General features: G+C 48.2%; 1 protein-coding gene across 2 annotated transcripts in view; it reads right to left on the bottom strand.

Moving 5' to 3' along the window:
- Positions 1-7,674: 7,674 nt before the first annotated feature.
- The window catches only part of Tuft1 (tuftelin 1), a 46,981-nt gene continuing 38,007 nt past the window's right edge, over positions 7,675-16,648 (bottom strand). For both annotated transcript variants that reach the window (XM_045138249.1, XM_045138250.1), the window contains 4 exons: positions 14,788-14,893; positions 12,491-12,574; positions 10,394-10,494; positions 7,675-9,280 (listed from right to left, as the gene is read on the bottom strand). In XM_045138249.1, coding sequence (XP_044994184.1) covers positions 9,217-9,280; positions 10,394-10,494; positions 12,491-12,574; positions 14,788-14,893 — 355 coding nt within the window. In that variant the 3' untranslated portion in view covers positions 7,675-9,216. The remainder of the gene's footprint in view (positions 9,281-10,393; positions 10,495-12,490; positions 12,575-14,787; positions 14,894-16,648) is intronic.

The raw sequence follows: 16,648 nt of genomic DNA, 5'->3' as shown, positions 1-16,648 counted from the left end.
CAGAGGACACACACATTTGAGTTCAAAGTAGGTCTCAGTCTAGATACTCAGAACATGCTGAACCCAAATCACTCACTGTAAAGAAACATCTCAAGCCAGGTGTGGTGGCGCATGCCTTTAATCCCAGCACTTGGGAGGCAGAGGTAGAAGGGTCACTGTGAGTTGAAGGCTACCCTGAGACTACATAGTGAATGCCACGTTAGCCTGAGTTAGAGCAAGACCCTACCTTGAAAAAATTTTAAGGGGGAGGGCACTGGAGAGATGGGTTAGGGGTTAAGGCACTTGCCTGTAAAGCCAAAAGACCCACGTTCAATTCCCCATGACTCACGTAAGCCAGATGCACAAGGTGACATCTTTAATCCCAGCACTCAGGCGGCAGAGGTTGGAGGATCACTGTGAGTTCAAGGCCATCCTGAGACTACATAGTGAATTTTAGGTCAGCCTGGGCTACAGTGAGACCCTACCTTGAAAAGCCAAAAAAAAGGCATAAAACATCTTTTTCATCTTCAGCCCAGAAAAGTATTTTCTTTGGTTAAGAGGAGTTCCAGAATATGTAGGTCTCCATCTTTTGAGTTTCAAAGCCGTGGTGCTTGGAACTGGGGCAAGATAGACACAATTACTCCTTGCAAAACCAGGGCTCTAAATTGAAGCACAGAAAAGAGGCCAAGGGCCGTAGGCAACCATCCGGTGTTGGGTCAGAGTTTGAACAAGCCCTGTTTCAAACTGGGCAGCTTGGCTATGAGGAAGAGGAAGCTCAGGGGATTATTAGAGGCCCTAGAGAAAACAGCGGCACAGAATGGAGAGCTGGCTGGAAAGAAAGCTGTTTTTCCATCCCAAGGGACATTACTCTTCTCAGTTCATGTTAGTTACTTACAAGTGTCTTGTCAGAGCATCTTTCCAAAGTGGAAACATGTCATGGTAGATTTCATGTTAGTTACTTACAAGTGTCTTGTCAGAGCATCTTTCCAAAGTGGAAACATCTCATAGTAGATTTCATGCAAGTTATATTTCATGGTGAACAGTAATTTAAAACAGGGATAAAGCCAGGCATGGTGGCACGAACCTGTAACACCAGCATTTGGGAAGCTAAGGCAAGAGGGTGGAGACTTTTTGTTTGTTTGTTTGGCGGTTGGTTGGTTATTTTCCAGTGCTGAGGACCAAACCCAGGGCCTTGGGCTTGTTAGGCTCAGTTCATCCACTGAGCTAAATACCCCAACTCTTGTTTATTTTATTTATTTATTTTTGTTTTCTCCAGGTAGGCTTTCCAGGCTGACCTGGAATGCACTCTGTAGCCCATAGACATGAGCTACCACACCAGGTTTAGGATGTAACTTTTTTTTTTTTTATTTGAGAGTGACAGACACAGAGAGAAAGACAGATAGAGGGAGAGAGACAGAATGGGTGCGCCAGGGCTTACAGCCTCTGCAAACGAACTCCAGACGTGTGCATCCCCTTGTGCATCTGGCTAACGTGGGACCTGGGGAACCGAGCCTCGAACCAGGGTCCTTAGGCTTCACAGGCAAGCGCTTAACCGCTAAGCCATCTCTCCAGCCCTCTTTTTTTTTTTTTTTTTTTTTTTTGAGAGAGAGAGAGAGAGAGACAGAGGCAGAGAGAGGAAGAGAGGAAAGAGGAAAGAAAGAGATTGGGCACACCAAGGCATCCAGCCACCAGGCGCATGCTCCATCTTGCGCATCTGGCTTACATGGGTCCTGGGGAATTGAATCTGAATCCTTTGGGTTTGCAAGCAGGATGGTGACTTTAGAGGTCAGCCAGAGCTACATAGTGGATCTGAGGCTGACCTGAGGCTACAAAGTGAGACAGTGATAGGGTTGCTATGACACAGAGGAAAACACATTGGCTCTGGGCCTTAGAAACAAGGTTTTTTGTTGTTGCTTTCGAGATAAGGTAGCCTGTGCTGGTGATGGTATTATAAGACTGCCCCGGAAATTTGGTTTTTGTTTTGTGGTGCAAGGGGTTGAAATATGAAATCCAAGGCTTTATACATGCTAGGTTAAGTGAGTTATATTGTATCTCCTGCTTTTTTTTTGTTTCAACATTTTATTTTATGGAAGGTCTCACTCTAGCCCAGGCTGATTTTTAACTCATTCTGTAGTACCAAGGTGGCCTCAAACTCACAGCAGTCCTCCAACCTCTGCCTCCCAAGTGCTGAGATTAAAGATGTAGGCCACCATGCCCAGCTGTTTCAACTTTTTATTTTATTTTGATTTATTAATTTTATTTATTTGCAAACAGAAAGAGAGAAAGAATGGGTATGCCAGAGCCTTCAGCCACTGCAAATGAACTCCAGACACATGTGCCACTTTGTGTATCTGGTTTTATGTAGGTACTGGGGGATAGAAACCTGGTTCCTTTGGCTTTGCAGGCAAGTGTCTTAACTGCTGAGCCATCTCTCCAGCCCTTATTTTTTAATTAATTAATTAATTTTTTGGGTTTCTTTCTTTCTTTCTTTCTTTTTTTTTTGGAAGTAGGGTCTCACTCTGGCCCAGGCTGACCTCTAAATTCACTATGGAGTCTTAGGGTGGCCTCGAACTCATGGCAATCCTCCTACCTCTACCTTCTGAGTGCTGGGATTAAAGGTATGTGCCACCACGCCTGGTTCAATTTTTTTGATTTTCAATGGAGGGTCTCACTCTAGCCTAGGCTGACCTAGAATTCACTATGTAGTCTCAGGGTAGCCTTGAGCTCAGTGTTTCTCCTATCTCTGCATCCCAAGTGCTGTGATTATAGGCATGTGCCACCATGCCTGGCTCTCTCAACTTTTTATTTTTTTATTTTTATTTTTTTTGTTTTTCGAGGTAGGGTCTCACTCTGGCTCAGGCTGACCTGGAATTCACTATGTAGTCTCAGGATGGCCTTGAACTCTCGGCGATCCTCCTACCTCTGCCTCCCGAGTGCTGGGATTAAAGGCATGCGCCACCACGCCCGGCTTCAACTTTTTATTTTTTTAAGTATTTTATTTATTGGAGGGAGAGAGAGAGAGGCAGTAGAGAGAATGGGCATGCCAGGGTCTCCAGCCACTGCAAATGAACAAGATGTATGTAAGCACCTTGTGCATCTGGCTTTACATGGGTTCTGGGGAATTGAACCTGGGTCCTTTGGCATTTGCTGTAACCACTAAGTCATCTTTTCAGCCTTGGTCTAATATTTGTGATCCTCTCTCTCTCTCTTTTTCTTCTTCTTGATGTAGGGTCTCACTCTACCACTTTGCCCGGCTTTGTGACCCTATCTCCAGAACACCTGAGATTACAGACATGCACCACCAGGCTTAACTACAAGCTCCAGTGTAGTGTTTGGTTGAAACAGAGTCACTCCCTGCAGGGCTCAGGTTTAGAGGAAGGACATGAAGAGGTGGGACATGAGCTGGTGCTGAGGAGGCCAGGAGTGAGCGCTCCCACAAGCTGCTTTTCCCACGCGGGGGCTGACGCTCCAGGGCTATAGGAGGCTGGAAATGACAGCTGCATGTCTGCGCAGCTCAACGCCCCATGCAGAGAAACAGGCCCTCATGGCACAGGTCCCAGAAAGGCGGACTCAAGCCTCCCTCCCCAAAATATTAACGGGAGTTGGCATAAAATATCACAAAGCACAGGCAACGAAAGGCTTCCAACACCAGGAGCTTACTCATCACGTCCTTTTTGAGGTCCTGGGTGCTTTCTTTCCTTTTTTCTTTCTTTCTTTCTATTTATTTATTCTGAGGCAGGGTCTCACTCTGGCCCAGGCGGACCTGGAATTCACTACGTAGTCTCAGAGTGGCCTCGAACTCACGGCGATCCTCCTACCTCTCTGCCTCCCAAGTGCTGGGATTAAAGGTGTATGCCACCACGCCTGGCTGTTTTTCTGTTTGTTTTTTTTTTCTTTTTTAAGATTTTATTTTTATTTATTTATAAGCAAGAGAGGGAGAGAGGGCAGACCAGGGCCTCTAGCCACTGCAAAAGAACTCCAGACACATGCACCACCATGTGCATCTGGTTTATGTGGGTCCTGGGGAATTGAACCTGGGTTCTTAGGCTTTGCAGGCATGTGCCTTAACCACTAAGCCATCTCTCCAGCCCTGTTTTGTTGTCTTGAGGTAGGGTCTCACTTTAGCTCAGGCTGACCTGGAATTCACTATGTATTCTCAGGGTGGCCTCAAACTCACAGTGATCCTCCTATCTTTGCCTCCTAAATGCTGGGATTTAAGGCATCCACCTCCACGCCCAGCTTTTTCTTTCTTAATTTCTTTATTTTTATTTATTTTTTGGTAGGGTCTCACTGGAGCCCAGGCTGAACTAAAGCTCACTCTATAGTCCACATGGGCCTCAAATTCAAAGTGATACTCCTACCTCAGCCTCTTGAATGCTGGGATTATAGGCATGTGCCACCACACCAGGCTGGCCCCCAACTCCAGATCCTCTTGCTTCCACCTGTTCAGCAGCAGCTTCCCACCAAGGTGTGCCTGCACAGCGAGCCCCAGTGTTTCCTTTCTCCTCAGCTCCTGTCCTCCGTCTCCAGTTGGAAGGATTGCCAAAATATCAACTGGCTTTCCCGAGCTACTCTCTTCTACACACCCTCCTCATGCCATGGCAAGCCCCTGTTCCTTTCAGTAGTGACAGAAGAACATTCAGGGGTCAGGGGAAGATCACCGTGAGTTTGAAGTCAGCTTAGACTAGAGTAAGTTCCAGGCCAGCAGCCTGGGCTAGAGTGAAACCCTGCCTCAAAAAACAAAACAACGGGCCTAGGGAGATGGCTTAGTGGTTAAGCGCTTGCCTGTGAAGCCTAAGGACCCCGGTTTGAGGCTCAATCCCCCAGGACCCACGTGAGCCAGATGCACAAGGGGGCGCACACGCATCTGGAGTTTGTCTGTAGTGGCTGGAGGCCTTGTTGTGCCCTTTTTTTTTTTTCTCTCTCTCTCCCTCCCTCTTTCTCTCTGTTGCTCTCAAATAAATAAGTAAAAATATGGGCTGGAGAGATGGCTTAGTGGTTAAGCACTTGCCTGTGAAGCCCAAGGACCCTGGTTCAAGGCTCGATTCCTCAGGACCCAAGTTAGCCAGATGCACAAGGGGGCGCATGCGTCTGGAGTTCGTTTGCAGAGGCTGGAAGCCCTGATACGCTCTCTCTCTCTCTGCCTCTTTCTGTCTGTCTCTCTCAAATAAATAAATAGATAAAAATTAAAATAAATAAGTAAAAGTAAACAAATTTTTAAAAAACCCATATTCACACATCACAGACCTTTTTTTAAGCCTACAGCACCCAATATTCCCAGGCCCTCCTGTCCAATTTCTAACCAGGCCGGATCCTGCTCAGCTTCCAAGATCAGACGAGACTGAGCACATTCAGGGGGTGTGGCCATAGGCAACATCAGAGGCAATTCTTGTTTTATTATTTATTTATTTATTTATTTATTTGAGAGTGAGAAAGAGGCAGAGAGAAAGAGAGGGAGAGAGAAAGGGAGAATGGGCATGCCGGGGCCACTGCAAACGAACTCTAGCTGCATGTGCCCCCTTGTGCATCTGGCTTATGTGGGTCCTGAAGAGTCAAACCTGGATCCTTTGGCTTTGCAGGCGAACTCTTTAACCGCTAAGCCATCTCTCCAGCAACGGCCCACCCCCACCTTTTTTGTCCAAGTAGGGTCTCACTCTGGCCCAGGCTGACCTGGAATTCACTATGTAGTCTCAGGGTGGCCTCCAACTCACAGGCGATCCTCCTACCTCTGCCTTTCGAGTGCTGGGATGAAAGGCGTGCGCTACCAGCTTAAGAGAGGCACCTGTTTTCTTTTATTATTATTTTTGTTTATTTTTATTTATTTATTTGATAGTGACAGAGAGAGAAAGAGGCAGATAGGGAGAGAAGAGAGAGAATGGACGTACCAGGGCCTCCAGCCACTGCAAAGGAACTCCAGACGCGTGCGCCCCCTTGTGCATCTGGCTAATGTGGGACCTGGGGAATCGAGCCTCGAACCAGGGTCCTTAGGCTTCACAGAAAAGCGCCTAACCGCTAAGCCATCTCTCCAGCCCGCACCTGTTTTTTTGTGCAAGAAATTTCTTAAAGCTCCGCTTCTGATCTCCAGAAGAGTTCTTGCCCACTGACTATCGCCAAGCACATCTGTACCCCTCCCAGAGCCCAGCAACTCCCTCTCCTGCAAGGCAGCCCGCTCACTCCAGTCACAGCAGGTTTCCTGGCACCGCTGGCAACCCCACCCTGCTTCCACCTTGGCAACACCTGAGACAAGCACTGTCTGCATATACCCAGGCCCAGCAAGACCGCCAGGGAAAGAGGAGAAACCCTGGGTGTCAGGAGACGAATCCAGGTCGGGAGTAAAAGGTTTCCGATGTATTTTGATGTCTGTGGTATGAATGCACATGGAAGCAGGGGCTCAGGGAGAAAAGTGCCTCTCAATTGAAGGATCAAAAGGAACTGGAGGGCTGGAGAGATGGCTTAGCGGTTAAGCACTTGCCTGTGAAGCCTAAGGACCCCGGTTCGAGGCTCGGTCCCCAGGTCCCACGTTAGCCAGATGCACAAGGGGGTGCACACGTCTGGAGTTCGTTTGCAGAGGCTGGAAGCCCTGGCGCACCCATTCTCTCTCTCCCTCTATCTGTCTTTCTCTCTGTGTCTGTCGCTCTCAAATAAATAAATAAAAACAATTAAAAAAAAAAAAAAAGGAACTGGAAATGGAACAGGGCCAGGCGGCAGGGGGTGGCTCTTCAGATTTCTTTGGCTTAGGCGAATTTGTGCAAACCCAGTGATGTTTGGCTCTGTAGTCAACCGGTTTCTTGCCCTGGGGGACGGGGTGGGGAATCACTGCACTAATTGAATGATGCCCAGGCATAGTCATAAACTAAACCCTTGGACAGTGGTAGCTGGCATGCCCAGACTGCTTTTCACTTCTGCCAAGGACAGGAGCTGCTCAGTTACCTCCAGTGCTCACTGGCAGAAGCTCTGGGCAGTTCTAGGCCCTGTACCTCTGAGCGATGCCATTCTACATAAGCTTAGGGGTCCCACAGGGCCACTGCCATGGTGGGTCACAGCTGAGGTTACAGGCCACCTACCATGAGGTCTCAGACCCCCGAGATGAGCTGCTTCTAACTCCCCAGAACGCCACGGCATCTGCATGTCATAGCATTTGGGACAGCTGGAACAACGTTATTTATTTTTACTTTTTTTTTTCGAGGTTGGGTCTCACTTTAGCTCAGGCTAACCTGGAATTCACTATGTAGTCTCAGGGTGGCCTTGAACTCGCGGCGACCCTCCTATCTCTGCCTCTGGAGTGCTCTGATTAAAGGGATGCTCCACCACACCCAGCTTTTTTTTTTTTTAACTTATTTATTTAAGAGAGAGAGAGAGCAAGAGGTAGGCATATAGATGATAGATAGATAGATAGATAGATAGATAGGTTGATAGATAGATAGATGATGGATAGAGAAAGAGAACGGCACTCCCGGGCCTTTGGCTGCTGCAAACGAATCCCAGACTTATGTGCCACTTTGTGCATCTGGCTTATGTGGGTCCTGGGGAATCGAACCTGGGTCCTTTGGCTTTGCAGGCAAGTGCCTTAACCATTAAGCCATCTCTCCAGGCCTGGAACAACTTCAGATGTTGTCAACAGGACATCCAACTTCAAGAAACAGGACATTAGGTTTCTTCTCCCTCCCCAGCAGTGAAAGGTAGCCAGCCAGGAGCTCAGAGACATATTGACATAATTTATTAAATTCACCATACAAAGACTATGTCACAGAAAAAAAAAAGAAGAATTTGAAGGGACATGGAGATTATCTGTCAATCCCCTCATTTTTGCCTGAAATTGCAGAACCCCATCATAGGCAAAGCCAGGCCGCTGGCCCAGTCCGGGCACGCAGAAACAGAGGGACCAAGGCTTCTAGGGATGAGCCTAGTAGAGTCCAAGGCTAAATCCGTGTTTATTTTTAGCTTGTTTCCTATGGTTCCGTTCTGATGCTTGTCTGCTTCTTGAGGCTCCCAGACCACCCTACAGGAGACCTGGTGAATTGCGGGGTATTCAGAGCTGGGACTGGAATGAAGACGACCCACTACAGAGAAGAGGGTTCCCGGTACCTCCACCGCAAGAGTCCCGATAGCCCTGATCCTCAAGCGACATGCTCTCAGGAGACGTGCCTCCTGGGATGCGGGTCAACCGTGGAGGACAAAGTGAGAAGCAGCAGCTATGAGGGAGGCGGAGGACCACTCACCACAAGGCCACTCCGAAGTCAGCAAGAACACTTACTTCCCTTACAAACAGCCCCAGACAGCTCAGGAGGCTGAGGAATGCCGGTATTAAGTCAGTTATGAGATGTAAGCAAGAGACACCAATAACTTAGCAAAATAAATACAGGGGGTTTGCTGGTACTGATGTAACTCTGGGTTAGGAAAACGGAGGTGTGCCTTTCGGTATAGGGAACACTCCATAGAGACTCTGGGAGTTTTCACAGCAAAGAGAAGTGACAGGTGAAATAGTCCCGGCCCTAGAGGCTCTTCCTGCTAACAAGCTACTCCCTGAATGTCCCTTCCCGTGTCTCCATGAACACAACAAGGCTGTACAGTCAAAAGTTTAGGTTCGGTCGGGCGTGGTGGCGCACGCCTTTAATCCCAGCACTCGGGAGGCAGAGGTAGGAGGATCGCCATGAGTTGGAGGCCACCCTGAGACTCCATAGTGAATTCCAGGTCAGCCTGAGCTTGAGTGAGACCCTACCTTGGAAAAAAAAAAAAGGTTCCCCAGCTCAGACCGGGCCTGGCCAGGAGGCCCAGGATGGCATGGATTAAGGGTGGAGCAAGAAAAAAAAAAAAAAAAAACCACAAAACCTGTCTGTTGCTAAGAACTGAATCTTGTTTGCAGAAGGAACTTCATTCCTCTAGGACACACTCCAGCCGCTGCACAGCTGTGCCTCCAGCTTTTAGGGTTGAGACCGACCTTGTCACCTCTCTGGACTCAGTGAGGGGCTCCGGCGAACATGGAAGGAAGGCTGTGCCTCCGAGAAAGCACTGACTGCGGGCTTGAGGACAGTGTCCCGGTCCTGCTAACAGAGTGTGCCTCCCCTGCCCCCAAGGGCTGCAGTGTCCCCAGGAAAGATCAGGCTCCATCTGCTCAGCCTGAAGGGGACAGGATCCCGGGACAGGAGTCCAAGACCTGGTGCCAGCCGGGGAGGAGTTGGGAAGTCAGAGGCGATGAGCTTCTCCACAGGACAGGCGGCGTCCATCTCTCCGGGCAGCTCAGGTCTCCACCACTCGGATGAGCGGCATGGGCTTGGGGCTGGGGGGCTTGGATATCCTCACACTGCGGGGGGGGGATTGGAAACACTGAGTGGATGAAAAAGATGTTTTCTTTTTCTTCTGTGTTTTTTTTTTTTTTTTTTGAGGTAGTGTCTCACTCTAGCTCAGGCTGACCTGGAATTCACTGTGTAGTCCCAGGGTGGCCTTGAACTCACGGAGATCCTCCTACCTCTGCCTCCCAAGTGCTGGGATTAAAGGCGTGCGGCAACATGCCTGGTTTAGGCCATCTCTTATATGCAAATATAAACTTCATATTTGTAATATGAAAATGTTATAAATAAATTTTGCATATAATCTCAGGGGATGTATCTATTTCTAGAAGTCATCCAGGGTCCTCCTGGACTCATGATATCAGGCTTTAACTTGGTTAAAAAAGTTTCTGTGGTCGGGTGTGGTGGTGCACATCTTTAATCCCGACACTCGGGAGGCAGAGGTAGGAGGATCACCATGAGTTCGAGGCCACCCTGAGCTAGAGTGAGACCCTACCTTGAAAAACCATAAAATAAAATAAAATAAGCTTCTGTGAGGGCTGGAGGGATGGCTTGGCGGTTAAGGCATTTTCCTGCAAAGCCAAAGGACCCAGGTTCGATTCCCCAGAACCCACGTTAGCCAGACGGATGCACAAGGGGGCGCATGCATCTGGAGTTCGTCTGCAGTGGTTGGAGGCCCTGTTTTGCTTTTAATCCCAGCATACTTGGGAGGCAGACTTAGGAGGATCACCGTGAGTTCAAGGCCACCCTGAAACTACATAGTGAATTCCAGGTTATCCTGGGCTAGAGTGAGACCCTACCTTGAAAAAAAAAAAGTTTTTGTGGAGAACAGCTCAGATCAGAGACTGAAAGAGGAAAACTGAATTTAAGATTCTTGCAAAATGTGGTGGCACACGCCTTTAATCCCCAGCACTTGGGAGGCAGAAGTAGGAGGATCACTGTGAGTTTGAGGTCAGCCTGAGACTACATAGTGAATCCCAGGTCAGTTTGGGCTAGTCCAAGATCTTACCTTGAAAAACCAAAATAAAGAAAGAAGTCAATAGAGTTTTACCCTTGCTCTAGCGCTAAAGAGCTCTCTTTCCTGTCTTCCCTTCCTGCCTGGGCCTCCCTTGTACATATGCACTCACCTGCCCAGGTTCTCTGTCTTGGCTCGCGTCTGGGTACTGAAGTTCCCGTGACGGACCTGCTTCTCAATCAGGTGTTCCATTCGGTCATGCATCTCTAAATTCTGTAATGCAAGCTGCGGATTACCATCAGCCCTTTTCTGGCTTGTTGTGTCCTACTTAACTGGCTCCTTCTGGCCTTTCTTCCTTTTCCTGTGTTTAGGTGCCTCTGACAGGTGTCCACTCCTTCATTTTCATTTTTTAAAATATTTCCTTATTTACTTATATTTGACAGAGAAAGAGGGGGAGAGAGAGTGAGAGAGAGAAAAAGAATGGGTGTGCCAGGGCCTCTAGCCACTACAAATGAACTGCAGACGCATCCACCCCCTTGTGCATCTGACTAATGTGGGTCCTGGGGAATCAAACCTGGGTCCTTTGGTTTTGTAGGCAAATGACTAAACCGCTAAGCTGTCCCTCCAGCCCCCGTTCCCTCATTTTCATCGGTACAGTCCTTTCCATTTCTCTAATACCTGCTCCTCAGTAACTGCAACACTGATCATTTTGGGCATCAACCTATCTATATACAATTCCAACATATGTTTAGTATTTTTTATTTATTTGTTTGTTTATTTTGCTTTTTTGAGGTAGGGTCTTACTCTAGCCCAGGCTGACCTGGAATTTACTGTGTAGTCTCAAGGTGGGCTTGAAATTATGAGGATCCTCCTACCTCTGCCTCCTAAATACTAGAATTAAAGGTGTGTACCACCATGCCTGGCCTATTAAATATTTTTATTATTTATTTGCAAGGAGAGAGAGGGAGAGAAATGAGCATGCCAGGGCCTCTAGCCAGTGCAAACAAGCTCTAGATGAATGTGCTACTCTGTGCATCTGGCTTTATGCAGGTACTGGGGAATCGAACCTGGGCCATCATGCCTTGCAAGCAAGCACATTTTTCCCCCCCCAAGGCAGGGTTTCACTCTAGTTTAGGCTGACCTAGAATTCACTCTGTATTCTTAGGGTGGCCTCAAACTCACGGTGATCCTCCTACCCCTGCCTCCTGAATGGTGGGGTTAAATGTGTGCATGCACCACCACGCGCGGCTTCTTTTATTCTTTTTTTTTGGGGGGGGGGAGAGGGGCAAGCAAGCATTTTTAATAGCCGAGCCATTTCTCCAGTCTCTGTGTATAATTTTTGTCATTAGCTAACAAATCATATGCTTTCAATAATATGCTATCCTGTGAAATATTCACGGGTTGGGTTTTTCTTGTTTGTTTGTTTGTTTTGAGGTAGGGTCTCACTCTAGCCCAGGCTGACCTGGAATTCATTATGGAGTCTCAGGGTGGCCTAGAACTCACAGCAAGCCTCCTACCTCTGCCTCCCGTGTACGGGGATTAAAGGTGTGTGCCACCATGCCCAACTCTTTTTCTTTTTTGGTGTTTTTAAAAATATATGTATATTGATTTATTTGAGAGGGGTGGGGAGAGAGAGAAGAAGAGATAGATGGTAGATATGCAGGCAGGCAGGCAGATAGAATGGGCATGCCAGGGACTCCAGCCACTGCAAACGAACTCCAGACACAAGTGCCCCCTTGTGTATCTGGCTTTTGTGGGTACTGGGGAATAGAACCTGGGTCCTTAGGCTTTGCAGGCAAACGCCTTAACTGCTAAGCCATCTCTTGAGCACCTTTGTTGGTTTCTAAGCATTCTGTCTCCTGTTCCTCTCCCCCGTCACCGGGATCTTCACACTGTGGGAAGCTTGCGTAGCGCACAAGGGGTCAGGTCAACAAAGAGGAAGGGGTCTGTAGCAAAGCCGACTCAGCAGTTAACTGAGCCTGAACCACGGAGAAGCCACCAGCACAGGACGTGTCTTCCCACGTCTAAGCGCAGCTCCACTGCCAGGCCCACAGGGCCCGAGCAGCTGTGGTAGAGGGCTGGCACCACGGGCCTAAGCACTCTGAGGGCAGGAGTAGGGCTCACTGCTGTCGGCAAATGTTTCCCCAAAACCCACTGTGCCAGAAACTCCCTTCCAAGCAGCTGCTCGGCAGAACCAAGACCTCCTCCCTCCCCAAGCGCAGGCTTCTCAGGAACACCGCTCCCTGCTGGGGCAGCTCCAGACACAAACCTCGGCTTCCAGATAGGCGATCTTCTCCTTGAGTTCTTGGATGGTAGCATCCTTTGACTGGATCACAGCTTTTGAATTCTGAAGCTGCAAAGATGCGGGAGGCACAGGAGTTCACTGCCCGAGGACTCGGCCCACGTCTAGCGACCTCACCCCGCAGCCAGGGTAGTCAGCAGAAGTAACGGGCAGAGCTCTGCCGTTCACACAATTTCATTCACTTCTCTAAAAACAAGTCCTTTTTGTTTGTTTGTTTGTGTTTCAAGGTAGGGTCTCTCTCTAGCCTAAAGCTGACCTGGAATTCACTATGGCAATCCTCCTACCTCTGCCTCCTGAGTGCTGGGATTAAAGGCATATGCCACCACATCTAGCTTTAAAAAATATTTTTAAAAAATATTTTGTTGATTTATTTGCAAGAGGAGAAAGAGAGAGAGAGAAAGAAAGACAGAGAGAGACAATGGGTACACCAGGACCTCCTGCCACTGCAAATGAACTCCAGACGCATGTGTCACCTTTTGTATCTGGCTTTACATGGGTTTTTGGGAATCAAAAGCAGGTCCTTGGGCTTTTCAGGCAAGCACTTTAACCAATAAATCATCTCTCTAGCCCTAAAAAAGTCTTTATTTAGCCTGGTGTGGTGGCACATGCCTTTAATCCCAGCACTCGAGAAAGCAGGGGTAGGAGGATCACTGTGAGTTTGAGGCCAGCTTGGGACTACAGAGTGAGTTCCAGGTCAGTCTAGAGTGAGACCCTACCTTGAAAAAGAAAAAAAGAAAGAAAAAAACAAAGGTCTTAAAGCCGGGTGTGGTGGTGCATGCCTTTAATCCCAACACTTCGGAGGCAGAGGTAGGAGGATCCCCATGAGTTCAAGGCCAGCCTGAGACTCCATAGTGAATTCCAGGTCAGCCTGAGCTAGAGTGAGACCCTACCTCGAAAAATAAAAATAAATAATAAATAATAAATAAAAATCCTTACTTAGTTAACACTAAACCCAGTGGCAGGGGTGGCAGAAGGAGGGAATACCACACTCATAATCCAAAGTACAGAAAAGATGGTGCATTTCATTCAGTTTTAGAAAATACAAATTATTCAGAAATAAATTATTTCGTTCAGAAAATATCTATTGAAGTGCTGGGCATTGTGGTGCCTGCCTTTAATTCCAGCACTTGGGAGGCAGAGGTAGGAGGATCACTGTCTATGAGTTTGAGGCCAGCCTGGGACCACATAGTGAATTCCAGGTCAGCCTGGGCTACAGTGAGACCCTACCTCAAAAAAAAGGGGGCACCTGGAGAGAGAACGGTCAAGGCATTTGCCTGCAAAGTCAAAAGACCTCCATTCAGTTCCCCAGGACCCACATAAGCCAGATGCACAAGGGGTGCGTGTGTCTGGAGTTCATTTGCAGTGGCTGGAGGCCATAGCATGCCCATTCTCTCTCTCTCTCTCTCTCTCAAATAAATAAAAAAAAATAAAAGTTAAAAAAAAACAGAAAGAAAAAAAATCTATCAAGTGGTTACTATATTATTATACTGTTCTAGACAATGAGAAATGGAAGAAAATAAAATGCATCAAAATGGAGGGCCCTCTCACTTAAAGGATTTTGAGTTCTCAAAACCACGTTGCACCTGGACATATCCTGAATGGCTACCCTAAAGCTCAGGTGGGGTTAGACAGGAGACCTGCAGGAGGCACAAAGGTGGATAATCTTACAGATAACTGAGTTTATTACAACTCAGTTACTCATTTCCCAGCACTGTTCAGAGAGTAAGGGAGACGGGCCAAACTAAACAGCCAAAGAAAAAGTCAGGGAAAGACAGAGGGGAAAAGAAAAAGCCAATTAACTCCAACTCTAGTAATTGGCAGCTATAAATGTTTTGTGGGAAACACAGGAGGATAAACCCAGTTGCCTAGGTGAATAAATAAATAAAAGCATAAGCAAACCGGGTGTGGTGGCACACACCTTTAATCCCCAGCTGAGGCAGGAGGAGCCGCATCAGTTCAAGGCCAGCCTAGACTACAGAGTGAGTTTCAGGTCTGGGCCAGATGAGACTCGGCCTCAAAAACAGCAAAAATAAACAAATAAATAAAATCAAGCTGTGTGATGCCTTTAATTCCAGACACAGAAATGGAAGGATTGCTGTGAGCTTGAGGCTACCCTGAGAATACAGAGTGAATTCCAGGTCAGCCTGAGCTAGAGTGAGACCCTACCTTGAAAAACAAAACAAAAATAAATAATAATGAAAATAAAATCAAAGCTGAGGCTTGGGGTAGGCAGTACCAGGGGAGGCTGGGCTCTGGCCCCTCACCTGCTCTATCATCTGCCGGACTTTTCGCTGCTGGCTCTTGAGCATGTCATCCAGGTGGTGCATCTTCTCCCGCAGCCCAGCCACTTCCTTTTCCAGGGTAGCAGCCCTGAGGATAAACACCAGAAGGCTGAGAAGGCAAGGGGAAAGGAGGCCCCGATCACACTTCCCTGGGTCTGATTTCCCAGCGATCTGCCTTAATGGGCAGGTGCTCCGTCGACCTGCTGGTCACGGGCTGCATGGGACCCTGGACAGCCAGGACTGCAGAAGTTGAGTTTCTCATTGTCACGACCTGATCAGAAGCAACTTGAGGAAGGAAAGGCTTTGTTTTGGCCGACGGTTCCCGGGCTACATCCCACTATGGTCACAGGAAGGCGCGGTGGCAACAGCGGGAGGCTGGCTGGCCACGCTGCATCCAGTCAGGGAGCAGAAACCCCGGCCCCCCGCAGTGACCCACCTCCTCTGGCAAGGTTCCACCACCTTCCCAGACAGACACCACCACCTGCTCCCAAATGTTCCAGCACGGGAGCCTATGGGGGACATGGACATTCAGACAGAACACAGCCCAACACAAAACTGTAAACCCGGGCTGGAGAGATGGCTTAGTGGTTGAGGCGCTTGCCTGCAAAGCCTAAGGATCCATGTTTGACTCTCCAGATCCCACATAAGCCAGATGCACAAAGGTGAGGCATGCACAAGGTCGCAAATGCCCACTAGGTGGCGCAAGCCTCGGGTGTTCGATTGCAGTGGTGAGGCCCTGGTGTGCCAGTTCTTTGTCTCTCTCTCAAAAAAAAAAAAGGGACGGGGTGCTGGAGAGATGGCTTAGCAGTTAAGCGCTTGCCTGTGAAGCCTAAGAACCCCGGTTCGAGGCTCGATTCCCCAGGACCCATGTTAGCCAGATGCACAAGGGGGCGCATGCGTCTGGAGTTCGTTTGCAGTGGCTGGAGGCCCTGGAGCGCCCATTCTCTCTCTATCTGCCTCTTTCTCTGTCACTCTCAAATTAAAAAAAAATAAAAACAAAATAAAAAAAACATAAACTTAGTTCCCTCTCTCTCTCAACCCCCCCCCCAAAAAAAAACCTATAAACTTAGCTAAAACACAAGATTCTTGGGGCTGGGAGATGCTCAGTGGGTAACGTGTTTTCTGCACAAGCATGAGGATGTTGAGTTGACAACCGCCCCCCCCCCAGTACCCACACAAAAGCTGAAGAGATGCTCAGCAGTTAAAGGCGCTTGCTTGCAAAGTCCAACTGCCCAGACTCAGTTCCCCAGCACCCACATAAAGCCAGATGTACAAAGCGGCACCTGCACCTGAAGTTTGGTTGCACTGGCTGGGGGGCCTGGAGCGCCCATTTTCTATCTCTGCCTCTCTCAAATAAATAAATAAATAACTTTTTATTTAAAGCTGGACTTAGTGGCATGTACCTGAAATCCCAGAGCTAGGGAAGTACAAACAACAGGAGGACTCTTGGGGCTTTCTGGCTAGCTGGCTTAGCTGAATGGGTATGAGAGACCTGTCTCAAAGAGAGAGAGAGAGAGAGAGAGAGAGAGAGAGAGAGAGAGAGAGAGAAGAGAAAGCAGGACAGTGGCGCACGCCTTTAATCCCAGCACTCAGGAGACAGAGGTAGGAGAATCACCTTGAGTTCGAGGTCACCCAGAGACTACATAGTGAATTCCAGATCAGCCTGGGCTAGAGTGAGACTCTACCTCAAAAAACAAAACAAAACAAACAACAAACAAAAACAAAAAAAAAAAAGCACTTGCTTACAAAACCTGCTAGCCTGGGTTCAATTCCCCAACACCCACAGAAAGCCAGATGCACAAAGTGGTGAATGCATCTGGAGTGCATTTGCAGTGGCAAGAGG

Source organism: Jaculus jaculus, chromosome 19 (assembly GCF_020740685.1).
Source record: "Jaculus jaculus isolate mJacJac1 chromosome 19, mJacJac1.mat.Y.cur, whole genome shotgun sequence".
In the NCBI taxonomy this organism is placed as follows: Eukaryota; Metazoa; Chordata; class Mammalia; order Rodentia; family Dipodidae; genus Jaculus; species Jaculus jaculus.
The sequence above is the reverse complement of the archived record's forward strand: the minus strand, read 5'-3'. Positions and strand labels throughout refer to the sequence as shown.